The sequence below is a fragment of the Nannobrachium achirus genome (genome assembly GCF_963921795.1).
Source record: "Nannobrachium achirus genome assembly, chromosome: 11".
NCBI classification, from domain to species: Eukaryota; Metazoa; Chordata; class Actinopteri; order Myctophiformes; family Myctophidae; genus Nannobrachium; species Nannobrachium achirus.
Window position 1 is genome coordinate 14,213,515 of NC_137820.1, and position 20,228 is coordinate 14,233,742.

A 20,228-nucleotide genomic window follows, 5' to 3' on the forward strand; every position below is an offset into this window, starting at 1 on the left:
CGTGAATAGCGTCTTGAATATCGGCATTTTATGTAAATATACAACATGACAACTGTTTTAAACTATTGTACAGTGACAACTAAAGTCTCTGTAATATTTACTTCATACTATTGCCCAAAAAAAAAGCGATGTAAAATAACATTGTTTAAGATCATAAAAGTCGGGCTGTTGCCTGTCACTGGCTCACTGCATCTCATAACGTTGATAACATGCACAATAGTACCACCGAGTGGCAGGTGAAAGTAAGGCAATGAAAGGCATGTACTCTGTTTTTGTGAGACTGTCAGTTATTAACAGCTTGCTAACCAATAATCGCGATACTGCCCAAAAGGGTCAAAAACTATTATTTTGCTCTTTCGGGATGTCAATATAATTATTATCGTTTGCAAATCAGATTAACCTGTGATATGTTTTATTTAATTTGTCTGAATCGATTATTTTTATAAAGGTCACAGTCGTTAGAAAATTACTTGGCAGCTGCTCTCATTAATTTTGTGAACTTCCGGTTCAGAGATTTGTCACTTTATATTTAGAAGCTCCTCCCGAGCCACCATTGGACTCGCTCCATGAAGTGAACGTAGGTGGCAGAACTCTCCGTATATGGCTCTGCATCAGACCCTATATTCCCTGTACTTCTGGGTAAAGACTTATCACAGATTAATTGCTGTCATTTCTAGTCTTACAATACAGTTGCAGGTCCTGCATGCATCAGTAGGGTGGGGGAACTCTTGTCCATTGGGATATTCCTTCCCGGCATAGCTGCAGCCTAAATGGAGAGGACAGGGAATTGAAAGGGTCACTGTCCTCTTCTCTCATTTGTTGGACACTGTATTAGTATTTCTAGAGCAGGGGACTTCAACAGGGGGTCCGGGACCCCTAGGGGGTCCTCAGAGTTACTACAGGGGGTCCTCTAAATCTTTGTGTGATAGAAGCTTTTTTTTCTCCTTTTTTATATTAATCACTTGAATTATTGAATAATTCCATATTCTGAGAACTTTAGCCAAAAATAGCAAATCTGCAAGATCATGAGCTTGTAGATCGGCTATTTTCGGCAAAGAGCTTTGGTGTAGAGGGGAAAGAGAGCAAACTAAGTACAGAGTGAAAGGTCAAGTTTATTAAGTATTGACGGTTCAAGTGGTTAAATTTCGGAATATACCGTTGTTTTCTGTTGAGAATCTTGAGATTGGCACATTTCCTTTTTCTTTTTTACTCTACAAAAAGCGGTGCATTTGAAACTAAATTGCAGTGCACATCATGGGGTGATCACTGCTTGCCTCCTGTGAATTGTTTTATTTAGATTTTTGTTTATTTTATTTTTATTTCATTGCTGAGTGAGGCCAGTAGACAAAGTGACGTGAGTGAGAGGAAAAAACCTGGGTGAAATCTGCCAATCTCAACAGGAAATATCGGTACACTGATGATTGTGCTGTCAAACGATGAAACTATATATGGTGTCTATGGGTTGTGGGGGTCCCTGCTTCATCTCTCTCTCTACTAAGGGGTCCTTGGGTTGAAAACGTTGAAGACGCCTGTTCTAGAGCAGTAGTTCTCAACCTGTGGGTCGGGGCCCCCAGGGGGGTCCCCAAATTATTTTGGGGGGTCACCAGATGATTAACTTAATGTGCAACATTGTTTTCTCACTCAACAGTAAACAAACCAGCATAAACTTTAAGTGAATAGAGGTATTATGCACATTTCTAAAGTGCCAATTTAAGGACTTTTTAATACCTCTAAAATGACAAATTAAACATTGGCCAAATTGTCAAATATTAAGAGGCAGAAATTGTGAAAATAGCAGATCGTTGCGAGGCGTTGTGAGCATGTAGATCTGCTATTTTCACAATAGAACCGTGTTATAAAGAATGTTATGCCTAAACTCTTAGTGCTCGTGAGGGTGGGGGGGTCCCCAGTTGAAATATGATTATTTTGGGGGTCGCAGCCTGAAAAGGTTGAGAACCACTGTTCTAGAGGGCAAACTTGGAAGTTCGTACCGTTGCAGTTGTTGTGACAGCATGTCCCAGGCAGAGGGGCGTTGCAGTTGGGCCGTTGGCACTGTGGCGGGTGGCAGTCCACCCTGCCCTCCACACACACACATTCCTCACACACACTCACAGGGTTAGGAAACGCCTCGCCGTCCACGAAGATGCGGTTTTCAAAGGAACAGTCTATGGATTGCACACACACACACACATATACACACAAAAGGAATGAGTAAATAACCATACTGCTGAGTTGTGCAATTGATATGGGGAGCTACTTAGAACACTGGTTCTCAATGTGGAGTCCGGGAACCCTCAAGGGGGTTCCAGGGGGTCCCCAGCTAAATGATTGATACTGTACTTGAGCTCACTGAGCTTGTAGCTTGTAGATTGTCTGTTTTCGCTGCGAAACAACATCTTACAATAAAGTATAACATTATGTGGCAAACACTGACATCATGGATAGAAAGGAATAGATGTTTCATAAGCTCCCCACTTCCCTCTTCACAGTAACCAATTAGATCTTTACAGATCTGTAACGTTGAGAGTATATAAATGGAACCAAATTGACCCTATTAACAGAGGATTTTACAGCATAGATTGGGGTACCAGATATATAATAAGAACATTTATTAAGGTACCGTTGCCTAATGCATATCAAACTGGGTGTCCTTGAAATTAAAAATGGTTAAAATAGTTGGTCACTGACTTAGATTGTAGGTCCCCGCCACATTGTAGTCTGCATATCGTCGTTGTCGGGCGGAAACCTCATATCTCCAGCCTCCAGGTTTCAAATGTGTACGTTCTTTCGCAAAGCAAAGCCCTGCTTCATCATACAAGGCCGTCGCACAAAAGTAGTGAAAACAGCAGATCTACAAGCACACAACGCCTCGCGGTGCGAGGCGTTGTGTGCTTGTAGATCTGCTGTTTTCACTAGTTTAAATCGCTAGAATAAATGCAAGACGAACGGTTTTGGACATGCAAGGTTTTCACCCGATGACGACGATATGTGTTAACCACATGAACCCTAGTATCCCTATTCTGGGCATTTCATAATGTGCGAACATTCCTCAAAAACAGCATAGCTCTGCAGGCTTGTGTAATGACGCCTTGTGTAATGACATGTTGTGACTATTACCAGAGATTTGGTGTAAACTAAGGGAATAAAGGAGGGGTGCCAACCCCGGTCAACCGAAGTATAATGGGATTTAAGGGGTCAATCAACAAATGTTCATGATGTCCCCGAGGGCCGCTGTCAGCCCTATACGCCTTGGTTGGAATCCTCCCATGCTTTCACACACCTATATTCTGTGCATTTGGTTACCTGGACATTTCGGGCAGCACTCTCCGGCAGGCGTGTAAGAGTTGGTGCAGTTGAGTGGAGGGCAGGGTCTTCTCTGACACTCTACAGTACCATCCTGAGAAGGGGCGTTATAGAGGTGTCAGTGATTCAAAAACCAAATCATTATTCAGTGCTGATTCAGTGTGCTTTTCCCCCCACCAAAGGGACATCATATTCTCACCAGACAGGTACAGATGTGGCAGGGCTGATCAGGGGTTGTGAACCTCTGTCTGTTGCCGTAGATGCGATGGTTGTAGGTGCAGCTGTCACACCCGGCACAACAGGAACCTGTGGTAGACATACAGTATATATGTCACACTGTTTTTGAGATTCAGTGAGATTGAGACCAGGAGCGCTCGTTTTTGGGGCGCGAGTTGGAGCAAGCGGTGCCTCCTTCCGGGGACTCCCCATAAGTCCAACATCTCATTAGTCCTACAGAGTTAGGTTTAGGCATAGTTTTACTGAGGTTAGGGTTATCATTCACCAGGTTAACATTCACCAGGTTAGCATTCACCAAGTTAGCATTCACCAGCGTTGGCAGGTTAGGATTCACCAGGTTAGCATTCGTTTTACATAGTCACAGAGGAAGACTGACAGAGAGCCACACACACACACACACACACACACACACACACACACACACACACACACACACACACACACACACACACACACACACACACACACACACATGCACACACATTCCTACCAGTGTTTTTGGTGGGGTGCAGGCAGTCAGTAGGGGGACACTGTGTGTGTGTACACACGGTCTCTCCGTTCACACATGAGCAGCTGGAGCAGGGGCCCTCTGGGTGCCACTGGGAGCCGTCTTCATACTCCGTACCCTCCAACACACACGCTGAAGAAAGACAACGTTTGGCTGATGATTGATTCTGTGTGTGTGTGTGTGTGTGTGTGTGTGTGTGTGTGTGTGTGTGTGTGTGTGTGTGTGTGTGTGTGTGCACTGGTTTTTGTATGTTTGTGGGGACCAAAATCTGTATACACAGTCACGTCATGGGGACCAGGTACGGTATGGGGACCAAAAATCAGGTCCCCATGAGGGAAACTGTTAAAAACCAACACAGGAGCTGCTCTGATGTGCCTGTGAAGTTTTTAGCATTGGCCCATAAGTCACGTTTTTTGGTCATGGTGTGTGTGTGTGTGTGTGCGTGTGTGTGCTCAGTAGCTTTATATGTTTTGTGGGGACCAAAATCTGTATACACAGTCACGTCATGGGGAATAACTTCATCAATTCTGATATTTGAAGTCGTGTATAAGCTAACACAGCCATAGTTGTTATACCTGATTGTTTTTCATAGCTGTATAACATTTAGAAAGGGTGGTCCCCACATGAGATGATTAAAATCATCACATGTGGGGACCACCCTTTTCATCATTGTGGTCCCCACAAATCATAAAAACCAGTATGTGTGTGTGTGTGTGTGTGTGTGTGTGTGTGTGTGTGTGTGTGTGTGTGTGTGTGTTTCTACCACTTTTTCTAGTCACGTGTTCAAATACTGGATTGTGATTGGCTTAAAACAGTAGTAAATGAGGCCACAATAGCCGGAATGTGTGAAATGCCCGGATGTACATGCAAATGAGGCACATTTCCGAGATCAATACGCGATGAACGCATCCGGGGACTTCAGGAGGGAGTCGGAACGCGACCGAGTATTTCCCGGTGAATCTGTGCGCAAAGGTGGGGGCCGATGGGCAAGGAGGGTTGCGAGCTTATGAGAAACAACTAAAATAAGACCTTAAAACCTGGCGAAAACAGTTGCGTGCATTAGCGCAAATGGAAAACATTCAATTAACTTCTGAAAAGCCTACACGGCCTTTAAACAGCGTGCATACGGTGCATTAGATGAGGATACATGAAATCATTAAATGGAAATCATTAAATTAACTTCTGAAAAGGCTTCTTCTAAGCCTACACTATAGGCTATAGCCTACTAAAAACGAGTGAATCTTGCCACACGTGAATAATTGTGGTTCAGTGGTTGTAAACAATAACACAGACAATATAAAATCCTTAGTCTAGTTGTGGGAAGAAAAGGATATCATCATCATCATGGCCCCAAATAACTTTTAAATATCTTGCAATTGGAGACGAGTCTCTTACTAAATCGGCAAGAGTGCCTCTCATTTTCAATACATAAAGGCTAAGCTATAGAACCTCTCCATCATCAGCAATAGTCAGTGGTGGTGCGTGTCCCCCCACACTCCCAAGCCCCCACCTTTGCGCACAGATTCACCGGGAAATACTCGGTCGCAGTCGGAACACCTTTCCCCCCACCAACAAATGACGGTCGCAACTGTCCTATGTTTACTAACGTGCATGCTATAGTCGCCGATTTATTTGGATCCAATGCAATCCGCCAACTTTAAAGCCCCTTTTCTCTGAACCTATGCCTTTCTGGAAGCGAACAGCCTCTATTTACGGCCGGAACGGTACTTCTAACTGACGTTAGCTTAGCTGTAAGCTAGACGCATGGATTAGTATGGAGTTGGCGCCATCTGTTGGTGAGTAGAAGATGTTGTTTGTGGAACTATCTGCTGTCTCGCGGAAGTTTTATAGGCAATAATGATTGTAACTTAAGATCCTTGCAAGTTACAACTATGTGTTTTCTTTCATGTATACGGGAAAAAGTGGTAGAAAAGCTATTTACCACTCGGGGTCGGACATTATGCTCTCATAATGTCCTGAGTGAGGTTGTTATCGGACTCGGCTGGCGCCTCGTCCGATAACAACCTCACTGCGGACATTATGAGAGCATAATGTCCTCTCACTCGGGGTAAATTGCTTACGTGTGTGTGTGTGTGTGTGTGTGTTAGGGCATTAATGAAAAAGTCAACACAAGTCGACTCCCACCAGAGAAAGTCGAAGTTGAAAAAAAAAAAATATCTACATTTTTTTCTATCATTATTTTTGCTCCATGTACAGCATTCAAACAGTAGGATTGCTTATTGTCAAGGACGGAATGATCCAATATTACAGTGCTACATTACATTTGGTATAACATCGCGATGCGAGGCATCGTGAGCATGTAGTTGTAGATCGACTATTTTCACAATTTCTGCCTCTATATATTTGACAATTTGGACAATGTTTAATGTCATTTTAGAGGTATTAAAAAGTCCTTAAATTGTCACTTTAGAAATGTGAAGATAGTAAGATACCCTATACTTAAACTTTATGTTGGTTTGTTTACAGTTGAGTGAGAAAACAATGTTGCACATTAAGTTAATCATCTGTGTGTGTGTGTGTGTGTGTGTATGTGTGTGTGTGTGTGTGTGTGTGTGCGTGCGTGCGTGCGTGCGTGCGTGCGTGCGTTTGTGTATATGTACCTTTGCAGATTGGGCAGCAGAGATGAGGATCTATTATGGGGTTGGAGCACTGGACAGGAGGACACCTCTCCTCATGACATATCACGTTACCTCCCTGAAAGTTTGCAGGTTTTGGCTATGAATATACGTAAGGTTTCAAATTAGGCAATATGACACGAGAGGGTGTGCAATATCGTCAATATAATCACGCCTGCGTTGCCTCAGGAACGAGCCCGAAGTGTGAGTTCCGTTGGCAGCGGAGAAGTGATTATATTGACATTGCACACCCTCCAGTGTCATTTTGCGATTATACAACTGTTGCCCTTTAAAAAAAAACATGTCAACTTAATTTCATTGTAATTAAGATATTCGATAGGAATTTGTAATTTTTGAATGCCACATTTAGCTACTATGTCCCTTTACTTCACATGAAAACTGCTAGCCTAGCCGCTAGCATAGTGCGCTTCAGCTCTTATGCGACCAGCACAGCTTATTTCTTTGCTTGATGAGAGCGTCACATAATGCTAGTTGTCATCACAGTCACAAGATTGTATCAACCAATCAGATTGCTTTGTCGAAACTACCAGTTGTATAAACATATTTTATTTCTTGCAAATATAAAGACGCCCCATTCAAGGCTTCCTTTCCCTCTTCAGTGTCTGAGGACTGAAGAGTCCCCCAGGGCAGAAGCATGGTCTTGTTTTGGCATTAAAACGAGGGGCGTTTTTGGGGGAGCTGTTTCCTGAACATCCAGCCTCACCTTACACCTACACTGCAAGCAGGGCCCACTCCCAGGAGGGCTGAAGGCTTTCCCATCAGCATACACCTTCCTGTCATATTCACACTCTGTGAAAAGATTCATGACACAGTAATAATATCATTTTCATGTGACATCTGTGACAAAGGGAGTCAAAATGCAAGAAAAAAAATGCAAGAAAATTAAACAAAGAATCACAGAAAGACTAGGAAAACTTCCCCTACAAGCTCACAGCGCAGTATTCAGTGCTGTGCGCTGCGAGCTTGTAGATCTGCTATTTTTGAAAAAAACTTGGACATTTGAAAAGTCAAATTCAATATTCAATATATCAAATCCTTCTAACGTTTTTTGAAAAACCTATGTTTCTATGTCTTTGGTGCTCAAACCTTTTCATGTGAAGAACCCCCAAAATTATATGTATTTGGCCATGGACCCCCATCTCAAAATATCTAGTACCAGTGAGTGACCCCCCAGAAGCAACATTTTAGTTACACTTTTAAAAAGACAAAATTCAAAGACTTGCAAAAGAATCACGCTTTAAAAAAAATAGCAGATCTACAAGCTCGTAGCGCGGCACTCTAACTCAGTCCCACTTTTCCCCCCCTTGTGACGCCCCTGAACAGTACGTGAAGGAGTATGTGACTCCTCAAAATGTCAGTATATATACTCACTGTCACAGGAAGGACAGCACTGTCCTCTGATCTTGGCAGGGTGACTGCAGGGCGGAGTGGGACATGACGACGCGTCCATACGCTCACAAGACACTTTACCGTCCTATCAAAGGCAGATGGGACAGGACCTCTCGTGGTGAAATGAGAACTCACACAGCTATACAGCAGTGGCGTCTTGCATGCGTGCCTTCGCGCGCATGCCAAGACACCAGTCATGTTGCCAAGTACATTCTATTTTTCCCCACGTTTCTACGGTTTCTGGGGCTGGATATGGCAGCCTGGAACAAGTGCAGCTAAACTTGGCATGTTAGTAAACGTGCCACAATTAACAATAATGCATTGCACCTGTGCAGCTGACCTGCGGAACCTGGGAATATACCATCGTCAAGATGGGGAGAATACAAGTGTGGAGAATATAATTCTATAGGCTACCTTGTTAAAGTGACCATTTTTAAAGTGACCATTTTCTTTTGTTCAATTTTGCATTTGTAGTTATTTGACTGTAATTTGACAACATAATAACCAGAATAGATAGACAAAGAGACATTCATGGATTTATATTTAAAAGTAACTTTTATTTTCACCCCTGGACCCAGGGTATGGCAGCTGCATACCCCTGCCATACCCAATTGACGCCCCTGCTATAAAGCTATTAAACAAACATCCCATTGTTTGGACGAAACCTCGTATTCGTAAAGCATACTTCAGGATTGCCAGGCTAATTATTTTCACAACGACATCTGGTAATCTTTGAAAGTACGCTGACATTTAAAAGGAGTTTCCATAGCCCCAGGGGTATAATAATCTGTCTGCATGGGTGGCTGGTATTCTTTTTAGCACAGCAAGTTTTAAATGGGGTTTCCCCGCACGCAGGCAGATGATAAATAGACAGACATAATGATAAATGTCCCATTAGAATCAGTATTACAGAACCACATACAAGGAGTATTTTTTAGTATTTTTGCTTGTGTTTGACAAGGCGGTGAGATACTTGTAGCACTAACTAGCATTGACTGTTATGGACACTTTTGTTTGGCACTGTATTGATAGTTGTGCTTAAGGATTGCTATTTTGCTTTTTTTGTTTAAGTTGGCTGCTTCACTTTGAGCATGACCGTTTTTGACACTTTATGTATATATTCTTCGTTCCCTTTCTTTGATGTACACTTGCTCTTTACTGTACTCTGTTCTTTTTTTAATTATTCTTTTCATAATTCTCTGTAACTTTGTAAATACTGCTGTGCTGCCTCTGGGCGACTGATTTCCCCCCTTGGGATAATAAAGGTATCTATCTATCTACAATGTGCCTTTTCCCAGTGTGTGTACTCACAGAGCAGTGACAGCGGAGGCAGGAGTCTGTCCTGGATGGGAAGGTCTGTCCATCCAAATACACTTTAGACTCATATTCACACTTCTCACATCTAAAGACACAAGAAACACCTTTATTATATTTGTTTTATTTTGCTTCCTGCTGCCTATGACTTAAAACAGGCTGTGTTCCACTGTTACACAAGTGGCTCAACTGCACCACTAGATGTCACTAAAACACTTTTCATATACAGGGTTTTCAAAGTTTTCAAAGTTCAAACTTATGAACATTTCAAGCAAGGTAGAAGAGTTTTTGCTGCAACCTGCTATTTCAGAAGAGTACTATCAAAATGAAAACCTCATTCATTTAACCATGATGTTACTATGCTACAGTATGTGTAGCTACTTGTGCATTTATGCAAGCACTCTCAGTCTCAGCTCTCAGGTAGCTATAGGTATTTCCAGTACCTCTGTGAATCCTGCATTTACGGTCATATTCACAGAGTTCAAAGAAACAAGAGTGCAGTTACTGTGATGTTTAAGGAATCCAGATAAGGCCATAAGCTGCAATGCATGCTGGTTTGTTTACCGTGGACAGCAGTCTCCAGGCCGGTACACAGGGTTTGGACAAGACAGCACAGGACAGGGCAGGGGAGAACATACCACGTTTCCATTCTAGAAGAGAAAACGCACTCTAAACCAGTGTTTCTCAACCACTGTGCCTGGGGACCTTTGGTGTGCCCCTGAGAAGGGTCAAGTGTGCCCCTTGAAACTGCTTGAAAGCCAGTATTGTATTTATCAGTTTAAAAATGATTTAAACTAGTGAAAACAGCCGATCTACAAGCACACAACGCCTCGCGGTGCGAGGCGTTGTGTGCTTGTAGATCTGCTGTTTTCACTACTGTTGTGCGACAGCCTTGTATGATGAAGCAGGGCTTTACTTTGCGAAGAAACGATTCTTGGGACATGAAAAGTGTGCCCATGCAGAAAAAAGGTTGAGAAACACCCTCTAAACTCACAAGCAACATTTGACATAGGCATGGATAACGTAAAGGGCAAAACACACCATAGTTGTTGTAAACATGATCGGGAGTTCAGGGAACACTCGTTCCTGTCTCTCTTTGTATTTATTTTGCTATCTGATGAATCACAAAACATAAAAATGTGTTTAGTTGTGTTGTGTGTGCTTATGGACTTACTACGCATGAACACTCCTGACAATGGTCTCCAGCAGGGATCACGGCTCCATTATGGAAGTCATGACCATTCACACCACAGCCTGTATCTCACACGCACACGCACGCACGCACGCACGCACGCACGCACACACGCACACACAACCACACACACACAACCACACTTTGTGCGATAAGAACTTTTTTTCCTACAATACCACTTGAACCGATGTAACCAATCTACAAAAATAGAGGTTTGGTGTAGAGGGAAAAAAGAGCAGTCAGACTAAGTATTGATGGTTCAAGTGGTTAAATGTCTAAAAATACACATTAGACCAACAACTTACACTGATGACAGTGCTGTCAAACAAGTCTACTCTGTCTAAGAAACTTAACATTTTTAATCTCCAACACAATTTTATACAATATGTAGTGAGGGCCCCTGCTTTATCACTCTCTCAGTTAAGGGGTCCTTGGCCTGAAAACGTTGAAGACCCCTGGGGTCAAGGAACCCACCATGGCACACAGGACAGCAGCTACCAGCAGGTGGCGATGTGGGGTTCTCACAGGGAGTGTGGCAGCTCTCCCTCTCACAGTGAACAAGCCCCTCCTGAAGAGAACCATATAAAATACATGAGCAAATCTGCCTCGGCACATCACACCATGTAGTTATTAAGTGAAGCTGAAGAATGTGGCTGAAGCATTGGCATAATATATCATTAAAAGTGTGGGTACATGTAAGTTGATTATTGCGACCATACGTAGGTCGCAAGTTTAGTATGTGAACGGTCACAGCTTGTCCGTATGCATGTATGTATCTCTGTCATGCTTGACAATGTGGTTCAATGGGTTCGTCGCTCTGACATCATGCTCTGATGTCACTGTGATGTCAGGGGAACCACTCTAACAGAATGGGTTTGCCGCTCTGACATCACGCTCTGGCTTTACTGTGATGTCACACTAACAGAATCCCTTTTATGCCCATATATGGAGTTCCCTGATGTCATCAATATTAAGCCCATATCTAACAGGACTTCATATGGAAATGACCATATATGGAGGCCACATACCACACTAACGGCTGGTTCTACAGACAGGGATCTCCATGTATGGGCATAAAAGGCTATGATGTCAGATGGCATAGACATCATAGGACTTTCACATAACGACTAACTGAGTAAGCATATCACAGCATATCTCCATATACAGTACATGGATCTCCATATATGGGTACCAGGGGTCTCCATATATGGGTAACTGGTCCGATATACATCACTGGCCAGATGGCCCAGAATTTGCGCAACCTCGCCCTCGTCTTACTAGTGATTATTCTACTTGTCTAATAATACAGTATATGATATATGATGATGACATAATGAGACAAACTCTAGTCTCTGACTCGACAAGTTCCTTCCATATGTGGTTCAAGATCTATTGGTTTTGTTTGAATTCATGTGCCAACTCCAACATTCCAGTCACTCAGAAAGATGGGTGTAACAGACATGACTGACTGACTGACTGACTGACCTACTGACTGACTGACTGACTGACTGACTGACTGACTGACTGACTGACTGACTGACTGACTGACTGACTGACTGACTGACTGACTGAATGACCCACCTCACAGTAGCAGACATCACAGGCTCTTTCCACGGATCTCCACTTGGCTCCATTGTCATATTGAATGCCAGAATGAATGCAGCCTACAAACACATATTACAACACAAGAATACTGTAATGACTGAGCATTAAGATCGTAATGAATAATCAAATACACCATGCTGCTCAGACATCCGTTGTATTACATAATATTTGATAATCATATCCTTTTTTTTTGTCTGTCTGTAATTACGTATGTATGTATGTATGTATGTATGTATGTAATACATACATACATACCTACATACATACATACATACATACATACATACATACATACATACATTCATTATGTATGCATGTATGTATGTATGTATGTATGTATGTATGTACAGTATACGTAAAGTATGTATGTATGTACCGGTATGTATCTATGTCCCCTCAAAAGTCGCTACGTGCATGATGTCCCACAACAGAAATGCCTGGTGAAATACAGTAAAAGTGATGAACACGAAACTTGTTGGAAAAAGAAAATAAAACGTAACCGTTAACAGTATGTTTTGGCACATCATGTGGTGTCACTGACCTCTGCATCTGGGACAGCATTCTCCAGGTACAGACTCCTTCTCACTGCAGCCCAGCGGAGGGCAGGGGAGAGGAGAGCATTCCCTGTTACCACCCTGTTACCAAGAGAGAGGGACAGGGGGATGACAGGAGGGTGAGGAAATGGAAGTTAGGTGTTTATAGAGGTAGTATAGAAGTAGTGTGTAGACATGATAAAGTACCATTGTGTCAATGAATGTGTGTGTGTGCCTGTAAGTGTGTGTTCATAAGACATGTTGGATGCATGTGTATAAGTAAGGTGAGCATGATTGACCCTTTTTGATGTTTTGATTTGGATCTTGCATTAATCTCTATTTAACATCTTTCTGAATTAACCCATTTATATGCTGAACCAATGCCCTATTTATTCATTTTAGATTTATATACATCATACGTTTTTAACAGGACAAATAAAGGACAACAAATATATATTTAAAGTAAAAAAATAAATAAAGGAAAAGAAAACAGTGAGCGGAAAACACTACATTAAATTAAATTAGTTCTGTGAAAGATTCGTTTCTGACCTCTAAGATGGTTTGCCAATAAGCACAATGCCGTATTCTGTAAGACCAAGGGTCTTCAACAGGGGGTCCAGGACCCCTAGGGGGTCCTAAGAGTTTCTACAGGGGGTCCTCCAAATCTTCCAATCCTTTTTATATTAACAACTTGAACCCTAGTGTCCAAACTGTAGCCAAAAATAGCAGATCTACAAGCTCACAACGCCTCGCAGCGCGAGGCGTTGTGAGCTTGTAGATCGGCTATTTTCGGCAAAGAGGCTTGGTGTAGAGGGGAGAAGAAGCAGACTAAGTACAGAGTAAAAGGTCTATTAGGTAAGTTTATTAGGTAATGACGGCTCAAGTGGTTAAATATCTGAAGACAAATTGACATGAACGCAAAATACATGATGAAAAGATGATTGTGCTGTCAAACGATTAAACTATATGGAATCTATGAACAGGTTGTGGGGGTCCCTGCTTCATCTCTCTCTCAACTAAGGGGTCCTTGGCCTGAAAACGACCCTTGCTGTAAGCATATTTATTTTCCTTTTGACCACGTCATATCTTCATCAAGGTATACATTCAGGCGTATGTGTGTGTGTGTGTGTGTGTGTGTGTGCGTGCGTGCGTGCGTGCGTGCGTGCGTGTGTGTGTGTACGTGTGTGGGTATGTTGAAAATACATACGCACCCTACATGTGCAGGTCTGGCAGCCATCTATAGTGTTATAAGACACATTATGGGGTGCACTGTCTGACTCACACCCTGGAAAACAGACACGCCACAAGTTACAGTAGATATAACATTTTAGGTTTTGTATATTATACAGTATGATTCTTTTTGATGGGTGTTCGTACATATACATACGTATGTGAATGGGCATGCATCCATGCATGATTTGTATTGTCGACACCAACACAGAGTGACACAGAAAGGAGACAGAAATGGTCCCAAGAAAAAACAGGGAACAACCGGGTGCTCAAGAGAGATAAAAACATCTTAAAAAGTATGAGGTAGTGCTGCCAGGATCAGTGGGAAAAAACACTGTTAAAAAAGGACAAGGGGATCCGAGCACTCAGATTAAGGAGGAGAGGAGCTTAAAGTTAAAACAGACATGTTTCGAACTTACGGCCTTCTTTGATGAAGACCGTAAGGTCGAAACATGTCGGTTTTAATGAATAAGTAAGCCATTTACCATGAGTGGGAGTGGGTTGTTGGCTGATTTACCACTATTTCAGGGTTGTGGAACGAGGCGAATGGTAAATTGCTTTTCTACCACTTCTACCATATAAATGAAAGAAAACACAGTTGTAACTTGCAAGGTTATTTAGTTATACAACTGCAACACAACAGTGGGCGGGGTCCATGAGCCAACTCAAGGTTGTTGACTGATTTACCACTGTTTTAAGCCAATCAGAATCCAGTATCTGGTGACATGTGACCACAAAAAGTGGTAGAAACTTTGTTTTAAATGTAAGTCTCCTCCTTATTCTGAGTGCTCGGATCCCCTTGTCCTTTTTTAAGAATGTGTAAATGTGTTGATCATTACTGCTGCTCTCTTCCTTATGTCCTATCCTCACCACCTTCTTTACTCTTCTCTCTCTCTCTCTCTCTCTCTCTCTCACTCTCTCTCTCTCTCTCTCTCTCTCTCTCTCTCTCTCTCTCTCACTCTCTCTCTCTCTCTCTCTCTCTCTTCTCTTCCTCCCTCTACCTTCGCTCTAGGTCAGCGTGGTGGAACATCTGGCTCTGCTCTCTTGCCAATAACGACAGAAGAACATGTTCGCCATGTAACACACGTGTTCTCCTTTGCACACGAGCGCACACACTTTATGGTCCGTGACCGTAAACAGAGGTGCCAGGCATTAAAAGACTACTACCAACGGTGAGTCTATTAACACCACCGGTGATTTACTGTAGGAGAACCAAGAGATTGATGGAGAGAGAAAGAGTTTAACCGTCAGGGTCGATTACACCGGAGAACCCCCTCCAAAGACAAACATATCGTCGCTGTCGGGTGGAAACCTTGCATGTCCAACACCTTTCGTTTTGTATTTATCACTTTAAAAGTGAAATCACTTTAAAAGTGAAAATAGCCGATACACGCACACAACGCCTCGCGGTGCGAGGCGTTGTGTGCTTGTAGATCTTGTATTTTCACTTGTTTTGTGCAACAGTCTCTAGTGATGAAGCAGGGCTTTACTTTGCGAAAGAACATACAACTTTGAAACTTGGAGATACAAGGTTTCCACCCGACAACGACGATATCTGAGCCCCGGGTCTGCAGAAGCTCGTACTGGGAGTGCAGCTACAGACCCAACACATTGAAAGGCCGTGTCACTCAAAAAACTGTTTAGCAAAGCCTGTCCGCAGCCTTCTCTGTTGATCATGGTTTAGCTCGGACATTTCAGTGGATAATCATTTTAATGAAAGGCTACCCAAAGGGAAAGAGACAATGTGTGTGTATGTGTGTGTATGTGTGTGTGCGCATGTGCGTGCGTGCGTGTGTGTGTGTGTTAATCACAGAGGCTAGCAAGGCTGCCTACTGTGCCAGCAGCCAAGAGGCATTTCCTCTGACCAACCGAGCATACAGGAGATCAAAGTGTGTGTGCGGGCATGTTGTGTGTCTATGAGTGTGTGTGTGTGTGTTGACATGGTGCCATTGGAGTCTCGGATGAAACCACATGCAGGAACAATTAAGCACAGGATTTGGGTATTTGAGGTGGAGACGGTGACAGGCAACGGGAGACAAAGAAGCCATACAATGACTGACTATAAAAATAATTCGGAGGGACAGTGTGGTTTTTGGAGAGCATGTTTAGTGTACAGAATGTACATTCCTCCAGTCTCTCCCCAATAAACATGAGAAGACACAACCCAGTTTACTGTGTGTGTGTGTGTGTGTGTGTGTGTGTGTGTGTGTGTGTGTGTGTGTGTGTGTGTGTGTGTGTGTGTGTGTGTGTGTGTGTGTGTGTGTGTGTGTGTGTGCGTGTGTGTGTGTGTGTGTGCGTGCTGTGACTCAACAATGACGCCAGTCTAACATCACACTGCCACTGCATGTGTTTTTAATTCTATTGCAACACATGGATGCGCTTCAGATCTCTGCTGCAGCCATGGAGATCCACCAGAATTCACACTTTCTTAGTATCAGCTATATATGGGAACTACTATCCATAACCAAGCCTATGATTCAAATATGTTTTAACATGGAAAGTGACACAGACTATCTGTCACAAGTTAGACATATCCGTATATTTCCAAATAGTAGCCAGCGTTTAATACGCAAATCGGTTTGGACCCCAGGCGTTTAAAAGAACCTGGTGGCTATTTGCAATTTAATTGCATCTATTTGAATGGCATTCGATATGCAAAATGGGGTCAGACCCCCGGCTACTAGGGATGTCCGATATTATTGGCCTCCCGATATTATCGGGATGATATTAGCATAACATTTTATATCTGAAAATATCTATAGTTTTTTGAAAAAATGTGATATATGAAATGTAAGTTTAGCTTACCATAATCACAGTAATCCTTAATCAAGACCTTATGTGCTATCCAGCAGGAAGAGGATTAAGTAAGTAAAGTAATACGACATAACTAACACAACTGCTGTGGTATTTGGTCTCCCTGCTTTTCTAGAAACCGAGATACTGTGGTATCTAAATGTGGTACTGCCTGAAGGTCCAAATGTAATTTCTCCACTGAACAAGCAGGCACTATTACAGTAGCTCAGCTGCAAAGATTTCAGCACTTGCATGGGGGACCCAGGATAAAATCCCAGGTAAGACCTCAATACAATGTTTTCGAGCGCTGTGAGCTTGTAGATCGGCTATTTTCAAAATGTTTGCCTATTTCTTATATTTATTTTACAATTTGGCTAATGTTTGAACTTAGAACTACTAAAACTACTAAAACATGTGCCCCTAATGAATTCGGGCGTGCAAAATGGCGTCGGACGTCGGTGGAATCAAAACATTGACGTTTCTATCGCATGTTTAAGACTTTCTACGTGGATTTTATTTGTGTTAACGTAGGGTAAAGTAGGATGCTTTCACCCATGAACAATGGTGGTGTCTGTGGAATTTTAAAATGTTTTTCTTTTACCGCGACCCGGTAAATTATTTTAACATGGACTCCAATGTAGGCGCATCCCCGGGACCCCAGGACCATGACATGAATGAGTCCCTGGGCGACTTGAATTAGTTTTTGATGCGGGATGCGCACGTAATGACATCACTGAGATAGACATTAAATGGGAGTCTGTAGCCTAATGCATGTCAAACTGGGGGTCCTTGAAATTATAATGGTTCAGAATCACTGCTAGAGCCATACAAACCCTGGTATATCTTTTCAAATAGGTGTCCACGGGCTAATAAGTGTCAATTTGGGGGTCCTTGACATGAAAAAGTTTGAGAACCACTGCCGTAGTGCAACTGAAGGACCGGCTGATCCCCAGTTCTTTTTCTTGGTCTAGTGTTCAAAGTGTTGTATATCTCCGTGTACTGAAGTCGTATAGTCCAGAGGTTACCAGCCGTTGCATATTAAATGGCTCCCTGTGGCTGGGTCCAGCCACTCTGTGAAACATGAGCCACAGTTGTGCACGTGGCAAACAGCCTCGGGGTAACCGTGACAACGGGCCTGGCTGCAGAGGTCGGGGCAGGTGATCGGGGGCGAGCCGAGAGGACAGCCGCTGAACCAGTGGAGTTTAAAGCACAACCTACAGGCAGGAAGAAGGAAATGCACGTGAAAAATAAGACGCTTATGTCGTTACACCCTCACTAATCACTATTTCATGCATCACTGCTCCTATCCTGCTTGTAGGAATACCTGTGGTCAGGTGTGATTGGCAGCCATGCGTTCCATTTGTATCGAGGAGTCGCCGTTGTAGATTTGTCGCTATCGGCCCACTTATGCTCCATCCGTTCGCGCTCGAGTCGACCAATCAGAGCACTGCTCTGCTCGGGGTCAAGAGCCATCCATTCCTGGGTGGCCCAGTGTCGGGGAAGGGAGGTGATTGGAGGGCAGGTGCGTGTGATCCTCTTTAGAGCTTGGGTACTGGTCGCCATCAGCTGCTGCTGCGTGTGGAAATAGAAGCGCATGTAGTGTGGTCCGTTGAAGAACCAGTTGCAGCGGTCTTTGTCGTAGCCGTCGGGTCGAAACCCGAACGCGTCAAAACCGCTCCGGTCCAACCCGAACGGATCGAATCCATAGACGCTGTAGCCGCCGTCACTGAAGATCTCCGACATGACCTCGTCCAGCTCAACTTCCCGCCTTTCGTCTCTGTCCCCGTGTCCGCTGTCCGCTTCCTCCTTGACCGCAAACACCCCATCCCAACGCATCCCGAACCACGTGATGTTGGAGCGGTTCACACCGTAGCGGTTGAAGCCGGACGCGTCGTATCCTTCTCGGTCGATCAAGTCGCGGTTCAAGCCGTCCGTGCCAAAGCCCCTCCTGTTCCAGCCACTGCGGTCAAAGCCGTCGCGGTCAAAGCCATTGGGGTCAAAATCACTTCCCTCGAAACCACCACGCTTGTCAAAGTAATGTTTGTGACGTTTCTGAATGTTGTAGTCGTCCGTGTAGTCACTTCTTTGAGGGGGTTTCTCAAACCTCGTCAAATTGCACGGCGCACCAATGGTTATGGGCACGTAAACCACACACCTCGATGACATGACGTGGTCAGGGGTGACGTCAAATGGTTTCATTTTGACATGCCTCTTTCTGGCAGGGTAATGGCTGTCGGTCGGAGCGTGCCCGTCTCTAGAACCCTGCTTGTATTCATAGGTATTCCTCACCAAGTCCGTCCGCTGATGCTTCTCCTGCCACTGGGTCCAGAGTTTGTCCACGAATGCCAGGTGTGAGAGGTAGAGAGGGTCATAGGCAGCGAGAGGAGAGGCCATGTGGCCGCCTACCCACAGCCGGAAGAGGCCAGAGAAGGCCTGCAGCGACTGGGAGAGCAGCTGGAAGTCACCCTGACTCACGATCGTCTGCAAGGTCACCGCATCTGGCAGCCACACCTGAGGAGAACAATGGAACACAGGACCACAGAGAAGCCTGTTGCTGGTGGCAATATGCAAAAAGGAATTGCAGCTAAAAGCTAGGTAGAAATATAGAGCAGGGGTCTTCAACAGGGGGTCAAAAGTCCCCATAGAGCCAAACCCCTTGTGTCTTATACTTGGTCTCCCAGATGGTCATATTGTCAATGCCAATCATAAGAGGCTATTCAATGTGTTAACGTTCGCTGCCAGGAAGAATATTCTCCTATTTTGGATCAAGGATGTTGCTCCTTCCAAAAAATCATGGCACAATATTATAATGGAATGTATTCCTTGTGAATACATAACATGTATGTTACACTCCAAGATAGACGCCTTTTATAAAATCTGGGACCCCTACTTAAGATTCATCGGGCCCACACTGTCTGCTGCTGTGCTTAAAGGGTTCCCCTGTCGGCCTTGACTTCTAGCTGTCGCTGTTTCACTTGTCTTGAAGTTTCTTGACTGGTGCTGAAATGTGCTCAGTGAATCTAGTTCCGATCTGGGTCGGGTGCCTGCCTTCTCCATTCTGAGGGGGTCGTGGGGGGGCTGGGGATTGGTTGCTTCGCTCATCATGTATTAATCTTATTGTCTGAGCTTGTTATGTTTATTCTTTTGTTTTTGTTGTTCCAGTTTGTTTGTCTCTTTTTCCTTTTCTTGTATAGTGTTGTGTGTTGTATAGTGTGTTGTTGTCCAAATAATTTATGTTTGAAAATTTAATAAACATATTATTCAAAAAAAACAGGGGTCAAAAATAGCAGATCTACAAGCTCGCAGCGCGGCACTCGGTGCCGCGCTGTGAGCTTGTATATCTGCTATTTTTCAATAGTTAAAGCATAAAATAATGATACACAATAATGTGTCCGTAGTAATACTACAGGGGGTCCTCTAAATCTTCCAATCCTTTTTGAGCCCTATAGTGTCCATATTCTGAGAAC

At 43.6% G+C, this 20,228-nt stretch overlaps 1 protein-coding gene across 1 annotated transcript in view; it reads right to left on the reverse strand.

The window, feature by feature from the left end:
- Positions 1-20,228, reverse strand: part of kcp (kielin cysteine rich BMP regulator) — a gene marked incomplete at its 3' end in the record, with an annotated part of 64,359 nt that overhangs the window by 27,226 nt on the left and 16,905 nt on the right. Inside the window, exons 6-20 of the mRNA XM_080736877.1 lie at positions 13,950-14,023; positions 12,747-12,840; positions 12,182-12,264; positions 11,075-11,168; positions 10,583-10,662; positions 9,973-10,058; positions 9,406-9,496; positions 8,077-8,179; positions 7,409-7,494; positions 6,670-6,763; positions 4,031-4,180; positions 3,503-3,609; positions 3,304-3,397; positions 1,992-2,165; positions 684-766 (exon numbers count right to left, since the gene is read on the reverse strand). Of these exons, the coding sequence (XP_080593003.1) occupies positions 684-766; positions 1,992-2,165; positions 3,304-3,397; positions 3,503-3,609; positions 4,031-4,180; positions 6,670-6,763; positions 7,409-7,494; positions 8,077-8,179; positions 9,406-9,496; positions 9,973-10,058; positions 10,583-10,662; positions 11,075-11,168; positions 12,182-12,264; positions 12,747-12,840; positions 13,950-14,023 (1,493 nt within the window). The remainder of the gene's footprint in view (positions 1-683; positions 767-1,991; positions 2,166-3,303; positions 3,398-3,502; positions 3,610-4,030; positions 4,181-6,669; positions 6,764-7,408; positions 7,495-8,076; positions 8,180-9,405; positions 9,497-9,972; positions 10,059-10,582; positions 10,663-11,074; positions 11,169-12,181; positions 12,265-12,746; positions 12,841-13,949; positions 14,024-20,228) is intronic.